Genomic DNA, 18,799 nt, shown 5'->3' with positions numbered 1-18,799 from the left:
TTAATTTTTTTCCTCCTGAGATTCTAGTGCATCAAAAATTTTAACATGTAATATCATAATGCCTTCTAAGACTGGGATTCTTTAAATTTTTATATCAAATTGTGAAGGACCAATTCTTGAAGATATTCCCAACCCTCACATACTACCCTACTTATGTATATCAAAGTCCTGACAGGAAACAGATGTCACACTCGAGCTGGCTAATTAAAGACAGTTTAACAAAGGGATGATTTATAAAGATGCAATAGGAGATAGGGAAAACAACAAGAAATCGATCAGGTACCTGAAAGGACAAAGCAGCCAGAGTTGTTATTATCTCTAAGCCAGAAGAAGCAAATAGAAGTTATCAAAAACTGGAGGGGGTAGCTTAACAGAGAGGGTCACCTGTCAGGAGATGTCACCTTCAGTAAGTGACACAGCTAATCATGGTAGTAACCTGGCAGGAAAGGAGCCAGCAGAATAAATATCCAAACGTCCTCTTTCTGATACCCTGCCGGTGGTCACCACTGGTCAAACCGAATCAGAATCCAGAGGACAAGAGAACCTACTAATACAACGTATACAGGTCAGCCCCCAGGATATGAGGCAGGGTAAAAGATGACTGAGAGGATCCAGAGAGGCAGAACAAAGGTATCCATCACCCACCTCCCCGCCACTTCGGCATGAAATGGAGTGAAAATCACCTTTCAGTTTGGGAATAGCATGGTGGGAGTTTCTCATCAGCGGAACTAGAAAGCAGTTTGTATACTGAGGCATCTGTGGGGGAAAAGGAACACATTATGCAGACACTTGGACATGTTATAAGGTAAGAGAAATATTTATTTAATTTTACACAAGAACGAGCTTATACTTAACAAATTCAACCAAATAATATTAAGTGCAGTAAAACAATGAAATAAGGATGACATCTCTTGTTAGAAAATATTAAGTAACCATGCCTGTGCGTTATTTTTATCATGACAATAACTCGTTTCAGATTTCTTCTCAGAGTGTATACTGTACAGATAACATGTTATAGCTTCTTTGCTTTGCTTCGGAAAAGAGAATTCGTTCACTGCCTTACATTTTATTTTTTGCAGTGAAGAACTGAACTGATTTGTGAAGATTCTGATCTAGAGGAAAATTTTCTGCACCAGTGAAGCTAGAGGCTTCCGAAGCTCCCATAAGCTCAGGCTTTACATCCAGAGGTCGTGATGTCATGGTGTGTATTTCACACGCATTCTTCTACATGCCAACATCAGACGCAGTTGAGGTGGAATTCTGGTCTAGTTTTGCCCCAAGAAGTTTCCTTTTGTGGTTTTCTCAAGCTCCACAAATTTCATAATTGAAAGTTTACTCAGCTATTAACAATGCTGCACTTAGCTGCCCACAAATCATCCGCTTCAATTTTTTTTTTTTTGGTCTTTTTAATGAAAGAACATTCTTTAAACAGAAATTTCCAGTGAGACAGTTAACTTCACAGTTCCTGAAGGCACTGTGGATCCACTGAGCAACAGATGTGGCCATTCTAGAGAAGAGAGGGGAAAAAAAGCATGGTATTACTTTTTAAGCCATTAGTCAATACTCATCGATTGGTACACATAACATAACTGAATGGTTTATTTGTTATTTATGTGCCCCTGAAAGTTCAATGGCTCAATCACTTTTCATGCCTCTACTGTTGCAGAACAAACTATGGCCAGTTATTTGCGGCAAATCATAAGCCAACTTTATTTACCCCATGGCACTCTCTTAGCTCACATTTGTTGTTTGGTTTGCCCATTCACAAAATAAGCATTGACTAAATTGAGCCCGAGATATGCTGATGAATGAATAAAGCAGATATGGTCACTACCCTCATAGGACAAGGCTTATAGTTTTGTGGGGGGGAATTAACAAGCAAATGTATAATCAAAAATTGTGAAAAGTGCTAGAAAAGAAACAAACTAGGTGATGTCATGAGATTAATAAATGTCTGGCTACTTAGACTGGGTGGCCAGAGTAGACTTCTCTGTAGAAGTGATGTTTAAACCAAGACCTCAAGACAGATCTGTGAAAAGGTAGGCCAAGAGCCAGGGAACAGAATGAATAAAAGGCTTTCAAGTGAAAAGAGTTTTGCGTAGTTAAGAAACCTAAAAAGGTTTGGTCTGGGTGAGAATTTTAAGTTGGTGAAGAAAACTGTGTAGAGATGAAGCAGGAAAAATAGTCAAGAAAGAGCCAGATATGCATAATTAGGTTTTTTGTGTTTTTTTTTTTTGCGGTACGCGGGCCTCTCACTGTTGTGGCCTTTCCCATTGCAGAGCACAGGATCCGGACACGCAGGCTCAGTGGCCATGGCTCACGGGCCCAGCCGCTCCGCGGCATGTGGAATCTTCCCGGACCGGGGCACGAACCCGTGTCCCCTGCATCGGCAGGCGGACTCTCAACCACTGCGCCACCAGGGAAGCCCCCATAATTCGTTTTTATAACAAAGTACCAAAAGAGTATGGTGTATTACAGAGAGGAAAAAAATCTGTATCTTGTTCTTTTGAATCCTTGCGCTCTTTCTTCCACTGGCTAGCTAATAATGAAAATGTTAGTATTGTTACCACAATCATAAGATGATAATACCCTTCTACTTTTTGAGTGCGTACTCTGTGTCAGATACTTTGCCAGGCACTTTAAATACATTATCTAATTTCAACCTCAGAGCATTCCCAGTAGGATCACTATTAATAGTCATGTTTTTTTAGGTTCAGAAACTGAAGATCAGAAAGCTTAAATATCATGGCCCAAATCACAAAGCTAATATAATGGTACAGCTGGGATTAAAATTCAGGTTAGCCTGACTCTAAAACTCATCTTCTATTAGATATATTCTCTCAGATAATTGACTTTAGATGATTGAAAATGTATCAGACCTTAATATGATAAAACCAAAAGGGTCTGTTCATGTAAGATAAAACTTAAGAAAGGACTTTGGTACTTTAGCCTTTGTTGAAGCTTACCAAATGAGGGAAAAGCCAGTCTATATCCAAGAAGAGTGTTATCAATTTAACTTAATCCTCTTTCTTTTTAAATTGTTATTAAGCAGAGTTCTTATTCTGACAGCAAACGAAGGTGACATCCATCTCTTGGATCTCTAGCTGCATTTTAAAGCTTTGTCATTACGCTCAGAGGCAGAGGTTTTCTGGCCATAACCTGGTCACATGATCTTTCCCAATCCATTGACCCAATGAAGGGAGGGGTGTACCAGTTCCTGAGAATATCAGTTTCTCAAATTGTATGGATTTTGAGCAGAAAGAGAGTTAGGGAATGTTTGGAGTATGAGTATGTTTTAGGAAGAGAAGGTATATTTTGCAAGTCTTCCAGTAGTGTTTTTCTCATTCCATATCAATTCTGCTATAGCAACATAAATGCTCCACAGAGCATGTCATTGGAAGCTCCCCAATTAGGGAAACATAGCTCATACAAGAAAGATTGATAAAATATTCCACTGGGGTTCCTGTTTCAGTAATGGCAGAGTTACTTTTAAGACTATCGACTGACTATCCCTCCTATGGATAACTATAAAGTTTGGAAAAAATATAAAAACTATTTAAAGCAATGGAGAGTGACTAAAAGCAGGTAGACACTGGAGGAGTTTCAATCTTTAAAAGAAGGAAGATGTACTGTTTGAGATTCATTTTTAATTGGCATTTTCCCTTAGGGCACTCCTAGTCTGTGATGCTTAGGATAAGTATAACTTAAGCAGAAAGCCACAATCTGATAGGGCCCACGTGTCAGAGGACAACATTTAGGGCTCTGTTGGGCTGCCAGAGTGGCTGGAAATTCAGGAGGAAATGTCTAGAAAGGAGGGAGTGAATCAGCATGTCAACTCCCCTCAAATCTGTGGCGGGTCTTTGAATTGCAGAGGAGACTCTAAAGAGACAATCAGAGAGTCACAGCTTGAAGTTTGAAAGATTTGAGCAGATATTTCAGATGCTGCTCACTGTGGGTTTAAAATCTATGTCCTGCCAAGTTAGAAGGGACAGATAAAAAATTCAGGCTTTCCATTGAAAGCCCAAAAGGGCCATGATTAGGAAGAAAATGATGTCTCAAGATTAAGAGATTCACCCGAAAACTAAGGGTACACCTGGAATAGACCCACCTAACCAATGTAAAGCCCAGCCTTTCCAACTGCAAGATGACTGGCCAGTAATTTGCAATCTGCTAGAACAAAAATAGTCTTCAGAAGAAGCTAACAGAATGTAGGGTCTATACTATGTATTATCCACAATATCCAGTAAACCATAAATATTACTAGACATGTGAAGAAAAGCAGAAAAAAGTGACTCCTCACCAAGAGAAAAACTAGTGAATAGAAATGACTCAAAGTTAATCCAGATGGTAAAGACTAGAAAGTAGCTATTACTAATACGTACAAAGATGTAAAAAAAAGATGGTCATAATGAATGATAAAACATGGTAAGTTACAGCAGAGAAATGAAACTATAAATAGAATTAAATAAAAATTCTGGGGCTTCCCTGGTGGCGCAGTGGTTGAGAGTCCGCCTGCCGATGCAGGGGACACGGGTTCGTGCCCCGGTCTGGGAAGATCCCACATGCCGCGGAACGGCTGGGCCCGTGAGCCATGGCCACTGGGCCTGTGCGTCCGGAGCCTGTGCTCCGCAACAGGAGAGGCCGCAGCAGTGAGAGGCCCGCGTACTGCAAAAAAAAAAAAAAAAAAAAATTCTGGAACTGAAAAGTGCAATATTCGAAATGAAAAATTCATTGGATGGGTTTAACAGCAGATTAGAGATGGCAGAAGAAATAGTCAATAAATTAAAAAAATAGAAATTATCCAATCTTTAAAAAAAAGAGAATGTGATCGAAATAAAAATAGAACCTCAGTGACCTTCAGGATAATATTAAACCATATAACACATGTGTAATTAGAGTCGCAGAAGAATAGGAGGGAAATAATGTGGCAGACCAAATATCTGAAGAAACAATGGCCAAATTTTTCTCAAATTTGGTGAAAAAAATCTACTTAGATACTCAAAAAGCCCAGCAAATACCAAAGAGGACAAAAAAAAAAAATACTTAAGTGCATCATAGTCAAAACTCTAAAAACCAAAGATAAAGAAAGAATCATGAAAGGAGACAGAGGAGAAAAAAAAGACATATTACATATAAGGGAACAAAAGTACAAATGATAGCTGAATCCTTATCAGAAATAGTAGAAACTAGAAAACAGTAGAGTACCACTTTTAAGTGCTGGGACAAATCTGTCAATCCTGAATTCTATATTTAGTTGAATATCCTTCAAAAATAAAGACATTTTCAAATAAATGTAAGTTGAGAGAATTTGTGGCCAGTATATCTGCAATATGGAAAATGCTAAAGGAAGTTATTCAAGATAAAGGGAAATAACACTAGATGGAGATTAACATGTGTGAGAAGAAATGAAGAGCACAAGAAATGGTAAATATGAGGATAAATATAAATATGAAATAAATATAAAATTAAAATATAGCATTTTTCTTCTATTAATTTGCTTCAAAGATATTTGACTTATTAAAGCAAAAATATTGATAGTAATACAGATTTTTAGTTTATAGTATACATAGTTATAAATATATGATTATTATAGTGCAAAGGTTAGGGGAATGGGATTATATTATTCCAAAGTTCTTACATTTTATATGAATTAGTATAATATTAAATCTTATTATACTGTAATAAATGAATGATATATGTTACAACTCCTATACCAACAACTAAAACAATCATAAAGAGTTATAGTTAAGAATTCAAAAGAACAAGTAAAATTGAATAACATTAAAAATATTAACAAATAAAAAGAAGGAAGGAATAGATGATTAAGAATACAAAAAATAGATGGAACAAGTAGAAAACAAATGGCAAAATGGTGGGCCAAAATCCACCAACATCAAAAACAATACTAAATGGACTAACACTTCAATTAAAAGCCAGAGATTGTCACACTGGATAAAAAAGTAAGAACTATTTATACATTATCTATAAAAAATGCACTTTAAATATAAAACCATAGATAGGTTGAAAGTGGATGAATCAAAACAATATACTGTGTGGCTACAAAAGTACCAGACAATGGACTTCCCTGGTGGTGCAGTGGATAAGGCTCCATGATCCCAATGCAGTGGGCCTGGGTTTGATCCCTGGTGAAGGAACTAGATCCCACATGCATGCTGCAACTAAGAGTTTGCATGCCACAACTAAGGAGGCTGCCTGCCACAACTAAGGAGCCCATGTGTTGCAACTAATGAGCTGGCAAGCCGCAATTAAGGAGCCCGCCGACTGCAACTAAGACCCGGTTCAACTAAATAAATGAATGAATATTAAAAAAAAAACAAAGTACCAGTCAAAATTGACATCAAGTCTAGAAGCCTTGCTAGAGATAAGGAGGGACATTACATAATGATAAACTGGTCAATTCACCATTAGATATAAAAGAATACATACTGTGCGATCCATTTATATGAAATTTTTAAATAGGAAAATAAATTTGCTATACTGAAATAAAATTGAGGTTTCCTATGAGAAGTAGATATTATCTGGAAGGGGACAAAAGGGTACTTGCTAGATTGCTGGAAATATTCTGTATTTTGATTCACCAAACTTATAAAATTATATACAAAATAACTATGCATTTCACCTTAACAAACATTACCTTGATAAAAACTAGAATAAAAAGTGACCCACTGAAACTCAGTCAGGTTGCTATGAATAGTAATCACCTACTGTCATAACTAATTATAACATCTATTTTTATGTAGTAACACAGTAACTTTCCTTAACACCTTGTTATTTTTGGCTATATTTACTGGCAAAGAAGTCATCATCACTCTTTGCATGGTAAACTCTATAACATTAAGATTAGAAGACAGCTGACTTTTAGCTTTCAGTAAAATGTTTATATATGACATATATAATATATATTTTACTCTTATTTATATTTAATATATTTATTATTTACTTATCAATCACTATATGGTATTAATATATTAATATGTTTATAAACTACACATACTATAGATATAATAAATATATGTAATTACATATTCATATATAATATGTGGCTATAAATAATCTATATAAAAATTAATAATTTAAAATCCCACTATTATGAATATTTTAGTATGTCCTAATAGAATTCACTTCATATTCCTTTATTTTCAACCTTCTTGTAATCAAAGTGCATATGTAATCACACATAGTATTTTTATCTTGATTTTTATTATAAGCATTGTTAGTACATGAATAATTGAATAATGCAATCATATAATTACATATTATATAATTATGATATGTTATATGTTACAGAGTTACCATAATTTATTTAACCCATTTTTCATTTGTTGGATATTTTGATTTCTTCCTTGATTCTGCGTGGCAATTAATGTTGAGGTTAATATTACGATGCATATAGTTTGCTCCATATTTTAGATTATTTCTTTAGGTTGGATTCTCAGACCCAGGATTAGTAGGATCTTCTGGACATTTTTGTGGGGACAGGGAGTGGGCAAGGAGATGTATGTCTGGTTCCTGACATGTATTTTTCAATGTCACTAACATTGCATAAGAATTACAATTCCAGTACACCTCTGTCAGCATTGGAAATTATGGTGAAATATTTTTTTACCGTAGTATGTGAAAATAATAATTAAGTTAGTTTATATTTAAGTGTCAATAATTTAAAACACTGATTTCCTCTTTTTTTTGCAGTATTACATGACAGTCTATGTCTATTTTTTTATTTTTTTAACATCTTTATTGGAGTATAATTGCTTTACAAAGGTGTGTTAGTTTCTGCTTTATAACAAAGTGAATCAGTTATACATATACATATGTTCCCATATCTCTTCCCTTTTGCATCTCCCTCCCTCCCACCCTCCCTATCCCACCCCTCTAGGTGGTCACAAACCACCTAGCTAATCTCCCTGTGCTAAGCAGCAACGTCCCACTAGCTATCTATTTTACGTTTGGTAGTGTATATATGGCCATGACACTCTCTCACTTTGTCACAGCTTACCCTTCCCGCTCCCCATATCCTCAGGTCCATGCTCTAGTAGGACTGTGTCTTTATTCCCATCTGACCCCTAGGTTCTTCACGACTTTTTTTTTCTTAGATTCCATATATATGTGTTAGCATACGGTATTTGTTTTTCTCTTTCTGAGTTACTTCACTCTGTATGACAGACTCTAGGTCCATCCACCTCACTACAAATAACTCAATTTTGTTTCTTTTTATGGCTGAGTAATATTCCATTGTATATATGTGCCACATCTTCTTTATCCATTCATCTGCTGATGGACACTTAGGTTGCTTCCATGTCCTGGCTATTGTAAATAGAGCTGCAATGAACATTTTGGTACATGATTCTTTTTGAATTATGGTTTTCTCAGGGTATATGCCCAGTAGTGGGATTGCTGGGTCGTATGGGAGTTCTATTTGTAGTTTTTTAAGGAACCTCCATACTGTTCTCCATAGTGGCTGTATCAATCTACATTCCCAACAACAATGCAAAAGTGTTCCCTTTCCTACACACCCTCTCCAGCATTTATTGTTTCTAGATTTTTTCATGATGGCCATTCTGATCGGTGTGAAATGATATCTCATTGTAGTTTTGATTTGCATTTCTATAATGATTAATGATATTGAGCATTCTTTCATGTGTTTGTTGGCAATCTGTATATCTTCTTTGGAGAAATGTCTATTTAAGTCTTCTGCCCATTTTTGGATTGGGATATTTGTCTTTTTGATATTGAGCTGCATGAGATGCTTGTAAATTTTCGAGATTAAACCTTTGTCAGTTGCTTCATTTGCAAATATTTTCTCCCATTCTGAGGGTTGTCTTTTGGTCCTGTTTATGGTTTCCTTTGCTGTGCAAAAGCTTTTAGGATTCATTAGGTCCCATTTGTTTATTTTTGTTTTTATTTCTATTTCTCTAGGAAGTGGGTCAAAAAGGATCTTGTTGTGATTTATGTCAGAGTGTTCTGCCTATGTTTTCCTCTAAGAGTTTGATTGTGTCTGGCCTTACATTTAGGTCTTTAATCCATTTTGAGTTTATTTTTGTGTATGGTGTTAGGGAGTGTTCTAATTTCATACTTTTATATGTACCTGTCCAGTTTTCCCAGCAACACTTATCGAAGAGGCTGTCTTTTCTCCACTGTATATTCTTGCCTCCTTTATCAAAGATAAGGTAACCATATGTGCGTGGATTTATCTCTGAGCTTCCTATCCTGTTCCATTGATCTATATTTCTGTTTTTGTGCCAGTACCATACTGTCTTGATTACTGTTGCTTTGTAGTATAGCCTGAAGTCAGGGAGCCTGATAACTCCAGCTCCATTTTTTGTTCTCAAGATTGCTTTGGCTACTCAGGGTCTTTTGTTTTTCCATACAGATTGTGAAATTTTTTGTTCTAGTTCTGTGAAAAATGTCAGTGGTAGTTAGATAGGGATTGCATTGAATCTGTAGATTGCTTTGGGTAGTAGAGTCATTTTCACAATGTTGATTCTTCCAATCCAAGAACATGGTATATCTCTCCATCTATTTGTATCATCTTTAATTTCTTTCATCAGTGTCTTATAATTTTCTGCATACAGGTCTTTTGTCTCCTTAGGTAGGCTTATACCTAGATATTTTATTCTTTTTGTTGCAATGGTAAATGGGAGTGTTTTCTTAATTTCACTTTCAGATTTTTCATCAATAGTGTATAAGAATGCCAGAGATTTCTGTGCATTAATTTTGCATCCTGCTACAAATTCATTGATTAGCTCTAGCAGCTTTCTGGTAGCATCTTTAGGATTCTCTATGTATAGTATCATGTCACCTGCAAACAGTGACAGCTTTACTTCTTCTTTTCCGATTTGGATTCCTTTTATTTCTTTTTCTTCTCTGATTTCTATGGCTAAAACTTCCAAACTATGTTGAATAATAGTGGAGAGAGTGAGCAACCTTATCTTGTTCCTGATCTTAGTGGAAATGGTTTCAGTTTTTCACCATTGAGGATGATCTTGGCTGTGGGTTTGTCATATATGGCCTTTATTATGTTGAGGAAAGTTCCCTCTATGCCTACTTTCTGGAGGGTTTTTATCATAAATGGGTGTTGAATTTTGTTGAAAGCTTTCTCTGCATCTATTGAGATGATCATATGGTTTTTATTCTTCAATTTGTTAATATGGTGTATCACATTGATTGATTTGCGTATATTGAAGAATCCTTGCATTACTGGGATAAATCCCACTTGATCATGGTGCATGATCCTTTTAATGTGCTGTTGGATTCTGTTTGCTAGTATTTTGTTGAGGATTTTTGCATCTATGTTCATCAGTGATACTGGCCTGTAGTTTTCTTTCTTTGTGACATCTTTGTCTGGTTTTGGTATCAGGATAATGGTGGCCTCGTAGAATGAGTGTGGGAGTGTTCCTCCCTCTGCTATATTTTGGAAGAATTTGAGAAGGATAGATGTTAGCTCTTCTGTAAATGTTTGATAGAATTCACCTGTGAAGCCATCTGGTCCTGGGCTTTTGTTTGTTGGAAGATTTTTAATCTGAGTTTCAATTTCAGTGCTGTGATTGGTCTGTTTATATTTTCTATTTCTTCCTGGTTCAGTCTCAGTAGGTTGTGCATTTCTATGAATTTGTCCATTTCTTCCAGGTTGTCCGTTTTATTGGCATATAGTTGCTTGTAGTAATCTCTCATGCCCCTTTTATTCCTGCAGTGTTAGTTGTTACTTCTTCTTTTTCATTTCTAATTCTATTGATTTGAGTCTTCTCCCTCTTTTTCTTGATGAGTCTGGCTAATGGTTTATCAATTCTGTTTATCTTCTCAAAGAACCAGCTTTTAGTTTTATTGATCTTTGCTATCATTTCCTTCATTTCTTTTTCATTTATTTCTGATCTGATCTTTATGATTTCTTTCCTTCTGCTAACTTTGGGGTTTTTTTGTTCCTCTTTATCTAATTTCTTTAGGTATAAGGTTAGGTTGTTTATTTGAGATGTTTCCTGTTTCTTAAGGTAGGATTGTATTGCTATGAACTTCCCTCTTACAACTACTTTTGCTGCATCCCATAGGTTTTGGGTCGTTGTGTCTCCATAGTCATTTGTTTCTAGACATTTTTTGATTTCCTCTTTGGTTTATTCAGTGATCACTTCGTTATTAAGTAGTGTATTGTTTAGCCTCTATGTGTTTGTATTTTTTACAGATCTTTTCCTGTAATTGAAATCTAGTCTTACAGCGTTGTGGTCGGAAAAGATACTTGATACGATTTCAATTTTTTTAATATTACCAAGGCTAGATTTGTGACCCAAGATATGATGTATCCTGGAGAATGTTCCATGAGCACTTGAGAAAAATGTGTATTCTGTTGTTTTTGGATGGAGTGTCTCATAAATATCAATTAAGTCCATCTTGTTTAATGTATCATTTAAAGCTTGTGTTTCCTTATTTACTTTCATTTTGGATGATCTGTCCATTGGTGAAAGTGGGGTGTTAAAGTCCCCTACTATGATTGTGTTACTGTTGATTTCCTCTTTATGGCTCTTAGTATTTGCCTTATGTATTGAGGTGCTCCTACATTGCGTGCATAAATATTTACAATTGTTATACCTTTTTCTTGGATCGATCCCTTGATCATTATGTAGTGTCCTTCTTTGTCTCTTGTAATAGTCTTTATCTTAAAGTCTATTTTGTCTGATATGAGAATTGCTACTCCAGCTTTCTTCTGATTTCCATTTGCATGGAATATGTTTTTCCATCCCCTCACTTTCAGTCTGTATGTGTCCCTAGGTCTGAAGTGGGTCTCTTGTAGACAGCATATATACGGCTCTTGTTTTTGTATTCATTCAGCCCGTCTGTGTCTTTTGGTTGGAGCATTTAATCCATTTACATTGAACATAATTATCGATATGTATGTCCCTATTCCCATTTTCTTAATTGTTTCGGGTGTGTTATGGTAGGTCTTTTCCTTCTCTTGTGTTTCCTGCCTAGAGAAGTTCCTTTAGCATTTGTTGTAAAGATGATTTGGTGGTTCTGAACTCTCTCAGCTTTTGCTTGTCTGTAATGGCTTTAATTTCGCCAACAAATCTGAATGAGATCCTTGCTGGGTACAGAAATCTTGGTTGTAGATATTTCTCCATCACTTTAAATATGTCCTGCCACTCCTTTCTGACTTGCAGAGTTTCTGCTGAAAGATCAGCTGTTAACCTTATGGGGATTCCCTTGTGTGTTATTTGTTGTTTTTCCCTTGCTGCTTTTAATATGTTTTCTTTGTATTTAATTTTTGACAGTTTGATTATTATGTGTCTTGGCATGTTTCTCCTTGGATTTATCCTGTATGGGACTCTCTATGCTTCCTGGACTTACTTAACTATTTCCTTTCCCATATTAGGGATGTTTTCAACTATAATCTCTTCAAATATTTTCTCAGTCCCTTTCTTTTTCACTTTTTCTTCTGGGACCCCTATAATTCGAATGTTGGTGTGTTTAATGTTGTCCCAGAGGTCTCTGAGACTGTCCTCATTTCTTTTCATTCTTTTTTCTTTATTCTGCTCTGCAGTAGTTACTTCCACTATTTTATCTCCAGGTCACTTATTCGTTCTTCTGCCTCAGTTATTCTGATATTGATCCCTTCTAGAGTATTTTAAATTTCATTTATTGTGTTGTTCATCGTTGCTTGTTTCCTCTTTCGTTCTTCTAGATCCTTGTTAAATGTTTCTTGCATTTTCTCTATTTTATTTCCAAGATTTTGGATCTTTACTATCATTATTCTGAATTCTTTTTCAGGTAGACTGCCTATTTCCTCTTCAGTTTTTAGGTCTGGTGCATTTTTATCTTGCTCCTTCATCTGCTGTGTGTTTTTCTGTCTTCTCATTTTGCTTATCTTACTGTGTTTGGGGTCTCCTTTTTGCAGGCTGCAGGTTCGTAGTTCCCGTTGTTTTTGATGTCTGTCTCCAGTGGCTAAAGTTGGTTCAGTGGGTTGTGTAGGCTTCCAGGTGGAGGGGACTAGTGCCTGTATTCTGGTGGATGAGGCTGGATCTTGTCTCTCTAGTGGGCAGGTCCACATCTGGTGGTGTGTTTTGGGGTGTCTGTGGACTTATTATGATTTTAGGCAGCCTCTCTGCTAATGGGTGGGATTGTGTTCCTGTCTTGCTAGTTGTTTGGCATAGGGTGTCCAGCACTGTAGCTTGCTGGTCGTTGAGTGAAGCTGGGTGCTGGTGTTGAGATGGAGATCTCTGGGAGATTTTTGCCGTGTGCTATTATATGGAGCTGGGAGGTCTCTTGTGGACCACTGTCTTGAAGTTGGCTCTCCCACCTCAGAGGCACAGCCCTGACATCTGGCTGGAGCACCAAAAGCCTGTCCTCCACACGGCTCAGAATAAAAGGGAGAAAAAATAGAAAGAAAGAAAGAAAGAGGATAAAATAAAATAAAGTAAGATAAAATAAAATAAAGTTATTAAAATAAAAAATATTAAGAAAAAAATTTTAAAACTTAAAAAAAAAAATGGACGGACAGAACCCTAGGACAAATGGTTAAAGCAAAGCTATACAGAGAAAATCTCACACAGAAACGTACACATACACACTCACAAAAAGAGGAAAAAGGGAAAAAGTAGTCTATCTTGCTCTCAAAGTCCACCTCCTCAATTTGGAATGATTCTTTGTCTATTCAGGTATTCTACAGATGCAGGGTACATCAAGTTGATTGTGGAGATTTAATCCACTGTTCCTGAGGCTGCTGGGAGAGATTTTCCTTTCTCTTCTTTGTTCGCACAGCTCCCAGGGTTCAGCTTTGGATTTGGCCCCGCCTCTGCGGTTAGGTCGCCTGAGGGTGTCTGTTCTTTGCTCAGACAGGACCGGGTTAAAGGAGCAGCTGCTTCGGGGGCTCTGGCTCACTCAGCCCGGGAGGGAGGAGGGGTATGGATGCGGGGCGAGCCCGGTGGCAGAGGCCTGCGTGATGTTACAACAGCCTGAGGAGTGCCATGCGTTCTCCCGGAGAAGTTGTCCCTGGATCTCGGGACCCTGGCAGTGGTGGGCTGCACAGGCTCCCCGGAAGGGAGGTGTGGAGAGTGACCTGTGCTCACACACAGGCTTCTTGGTGGCCGCAGCAGCAGCCTTAGCATCTCATGCCTGTCTCTGGGGTCCGCGCTGTTAGCCACGGCTCGCGCCTGTCTCTGGAGCTCCTTTAAGCAGCACTCTTAATCCCCTCTCCTTGCGCACCAGGAAACAAAGAGGCAAGAAAAAGTTTCTTGCCTCTTCTGCAGGTCCAGGCTTGTTTCCAGAATCCCTCCCGGCTAGCTGTGGTGCACTAACCCCTTCAGGTTGTGTTCACGCCGCCAGTCCTCTCCCTGCGATCGGACCGAAGCCTGAGCCTCAGCTCCCAGCCCCCACCCACCCCGGCGGGTGAGCAGACAAGTCTCTTGGGCTGGTGAGTGCTGGTCGCACTGATCCTCTGTGCGGGAATCTCTCTGCTTTGCCCTCTGCACCCCTGTTGCTGTGCTCTCCTCCACGGCTCTGAAGCTTCCCCCCTCCACCACCCACAGTCTCCGCCCACGAAGGGGCTTCCTAGTGTGTGGAAACCTTTCCTCCTTCACGGCTCCCTCCCACTGGTGCAGGTCCCGTCCCTATTCTTTTGTCTCTGTTTTTTCTTTTGCTGTACCCAGGTACGTTGGGAGTTTCTTGCCTTTTGGGAGGTCTGAAGGTCTTCTGCCAGCATTCAGTGGGTGTTCTGTAGGAGTTGTTCCACATGTAGATGTATTTCTGAAGTATTTGTGGGGAGGAAGGTGATCTCCGCCTCTTACTCTTCCACCATCTTCTCAAATCCTATTGATTTCCTCTTTTTTGATAGCTGTATTCTTTAGTGAATTGTTTATTCATCCTTTGTTGATTTATTTATGGGGAAATAAGTATTTTTAAATTAATTTTCGTATATTTTTAATCTAATAAAGAAATCATGTCTGTTGAAAATATCTTTTAGTGTCTATTTGTGATCTATTTTGCTAATTTTGTTTATCTATAGAAGCTCTAAATTTTCTTTGAGGTAGATTTTATCACTTTTAAATTAGAAAAGGCATATTCCTTCAAGAATGTTGATAAATATTTGATTATTTATCTTTGCTTTGATTTATTTTTAATATTTATCACTTTTTCCACATGGAATTTGTTTTGATACATAATATAATAGTATATACAACTTACATCCTTCAAACTGCTGTCCAGTCATTCCAGTATTTATAGAATAATCCTTTCTTCCTGTTTTGATTTGCAAAGCTCTCCTGATCACATATTAAAGTATTCATTATAATATTGTTTATTAATGGGGTATTTCTTTCCATAGATAAATTTAGTTATCTATTCTAATTTTAGCACAGATGTCCACTTTCCAAACTTTAAGTTTATGGTTTCTAATAGATGAAGGCAACATTTAGAAAGTTAGGAGCTTCATCTACATAAAACTATTTTTTTCCATACCTCAATTATCTCAGTATTATACCTAGTCTCCCCAGGAGTTAAAAGTGGCCCTCCGGTTTCCAATTTCCCAAGTGTCCCACTCAGTGATAATTTATTAAAGGGAATGACTCTCTAATACCTCCTCCCTCTTTATTTCTCAACTGGGTACATCCCTCTTTATTGTCTGCAGCTCAAAACATAATTGCCTGAAAACTCTCTGACCCATCATTAGGGTGTGTAGTCTCTATTAGATTTAGGAAAGACAAAATTAGTAATTCTTTTTTGATGCAAGAATTCAACTTCCGAGTGGAGGAAACATTTTTTTTTAACCTAAGCAAATTACATTTGAAGAGATCTTTAAAAAGGGAAGGGAAACTCATAACTCTATTTCTCCCAGCTAACTCTTAATTCCTCAGGAAGTAAAACTGGTTCATGCGTTGTACAGCCTCTTAGCACAGTGCAACTTTCCTTTAGAGCATCCATCAGAGTTTGTAATGTTGTCTTTACCTGTTTCATGACTTAATTAATGTTTCTATACTCCACTACCTACAATAATAATAGTCAACATTTATCGAGTGCTTACTCTGAATGCATATGAAATGTGTCGGAAACTTTGTATGGATCTTCTCATTTAATTCTTACAGCAACTTTCTCAAGTAGGTACTATGATTATTCCTAGGTAAGTATTATTAGTATTCCCATTTTTAGACGAGAAAGATGGAGCCACAGAGAGACTAATAAATATCCCTTGAGGTGACATTGCTAGTGAGGTTGACCAGGCTTTCAATCCAGGTAGCCTGATTCCAGATGCCACATTCTTCACCTCTAGGCCAGCGCTTTCCAATACAATATTCTGCGATGATAGGAAGGTTCTCTATATATGCTATCTAATATGACAGCCACTAGCATGTGTGAGCATTTGAAATGTAGCTAGTGTGACTGAGGATTGGATTTTTAACTTAATTTCAATGAATTTAAATAGCCATGTGTGGTTACTGGCTACTGTACTGGACAGCAGAGCTCTAGAAGCTGCTGGGCAAAAATTTCCAGGAATGATTGTACCCATTTTTGCTTATCATTCTACCCTGGTTCTGGCACAATACCCCACATAATTTGTATTTATTGACTAAAACAAATAACTCAGAAGTGGTAGGATGGGGAGATGATAAGCGGAAACGGGGCTCTGAAAGCACCAAATTGTAAAGGATGCTCACCTCCAATGAAATCTCTCAAGCTTGTTTGGCATAAGTTTCATTTTTAAAATAGCACAAAATAAACATAATAAGATGAGTATTAGGGATTCATTTGGTAACATTGAGGATATTCTTATAACTCATAGTTAATAAGAAGGGAAGAGGGAAATGGCATCAAATAGTAACCTCTGAGAATCGGCACTTATCTGACAAGAAATGAATTTAATGTCAAAATATACTTTCTGGACTATATTTCTACCATGAGCCAAAAAATCCTAGTAGTTGTTTGTAAGGTGGTGAATGACAAGCTCATTCACACTCTTTTCCCCAGAAAACACTCTAATGTTTTTCTGCCTATTACTGAATGCATCTTTCTTTTGTTGGAAGTATCTGTCTGAGCTATATCTGGTGTTTTACATTCTATCACCCGGTATATGTATTTGTTGTCATTGCTCAGAACAATAATCTAACAGATTAAGAGTGTAAAGAGACTCGACTCTATTTGGTAATTAAATGTCAGAAAGTATTTCCCTACTGGTCATGAATGCTGAAGTTTCTAGATAATGCACCATTAAATGTACTCAAATGTACTCATATCAAATGTATATAGAGAGGGTGGGAGGGAGGCTCAAGAGGGAGGGGATATGGGGACATATGTATGCATGTGGCTGATTCACTTTGGTGTACAACAGAAAGTAACACAGTATTGTGAAGCAATTATACTCCAGTAAAGATCTATTTAAAAAAATGTATATTAAAGCAGCACTGCATATACATTATTAGTAACTTTTAGTAGTAAAAGTAACTTCCAAATGTGCTAATGCACTTTTAGAAAACTGCATTAAATGTTCCCTGAAAAGCTGTGCTTGATTGACAAATTGCATTAATTGAAAGAGCTAGAAATTTTGGTTTGAAATAGATAATAGCATCTCAAAACTTAAAGCATTTCACATTTCTTTGTCCTGTTACATCAAGCCACTCTAGTAAGAAATTTGTACTACATGAATCTGAATGAAATTGCTCTATTGAAAAAAAAAATTTAAATGGAAATGCTCACTTAAAGAACCAGAGCAGTTATAGATATTTGGCTGTGCTATGGTGGGAAAAATCTGACATCTTTGCTTTCTTCTTGTTAAGCTTTCCAGATTATTTACTTAGTTCTAGTGTTGATTCTAATGCTTTCAACGTTGTCACCATCTGTGAATTCTATATACTCTGTCTACATTACCAGTATTTCTATTCTCAGTGAAGTAAAAGGCACAATGCTCTATTTTCCTATGAGAATAAAAAGAAAAATCTTTATAATGATTTTTTTCTCCAGCCGTAGGAATAAAATATGGTAAACAACAGATCTTAAATTTTTCAAATCAATGTAACTCACCACCACAAACCAAGAAATATGCCCATTTTTTGCCATATTGATTTTCACTTTGGAAAACGTAATATGTTCACTTTGCTGATATATCTTATCTCATAAAAGGACTAGATAAAAATCAATAAAATAATATTGTCTTCTATCATGAAAGAAACATGAAGTTTGGTGTTGTACTATTTTTTTTTAAGATGTGTACAGTTAGATGCTTTAGGGCAATTTACGTAGGTTCTTTCTGTTCTGGTGATATTAGTAACCCATCATTCTGGTTTCTGACCAAGCACCTGCTTCTCCCTGAATATGCATTAGAGGATGCACAGGACAGTGAGCCTTGGCACTAATAAAGCTGAGTGGCCCTGCTCCCATCTCTGTTTGAACAGTAAATAGGAAAGAAGATGCTTCCCATTGGCCAGGTTAAGCACATTAGTGTCTGTGAATCCTGGGTGCAGCTGGCCAAGTGCTCCCCACTTGAATATAATGAATGGGCTTTACCTTGCACTGGCAGAGAGTACACTCAGTGCCATGTTTGATCCAAGAGGACCCAGTGAAGCGAACCACATTCATCTCGTCCAGGCAAGTTTTGGTGATGTCATTACGGATGGTGTCGGCCTGGCAAGGGTCGGTGACACAGCGCGGGCAGCACTCATTCTCTAGGAGGACGCTGAATTCACACTCCACCTCTGGGCAAGGCAGGGGCCAACAGTCAACTTCCCCTTGCTATAAGGAAAGCAGATGAACAAGGGCAAAGGGAGGGGGAGGGAGGGCGTGGAGGGAGGTGAGGAGGGAGAGAGCAGTA

General features: G+C 37.4%; 1 protein-coding gene across 3 annotated transcripts in view; it reads right to left on the bottom strand.

The window, feature by feature from the left end:
* Positions 1-785: 785 nt before the first annotated feature.
* Positions 786-18,799, bottom strand: part of NELL2 (neural EGFL like 2) — a 482,686-nt gene continuing 464,672 nt past the window's right edge. For all 3 annotated transcript variants that reach the window (XM_079938008.1, XM_079938009.1, XM_079938010.1), the window contains 2 exons: positions 18,496-18,720; positions 786-1,507 (listed from right to left, as the gene is read on the bottom strand). In XM_079938008.1, coding sequence (XP_079794134.1) covers positions 1,457-1,507; positions 18,496-18,720 — 276 coding nt within the window. In that variant the 3' untranslated portion in view covers positions 786-1,456. The remainder of the gene's footprint in view (positions 1,508-18,495; positions 18,721-18,799) is intronic.

This window comes from Stenella coeruleoalba (assembly GCF_951394435.1).
Source record: "Stenella coeruleoalba genome assembly, chromosome: 11".
Classification (NCBI taxonomy): Eukaryota; Metazoa; Chordata; class Mammalia; order Artiodactyla; family Delphinidae; genus Stenella; species Stenella coeruleoalba.
This window is presented reverse-complemented; position numbering and strand designations above follow the sequence as displayed.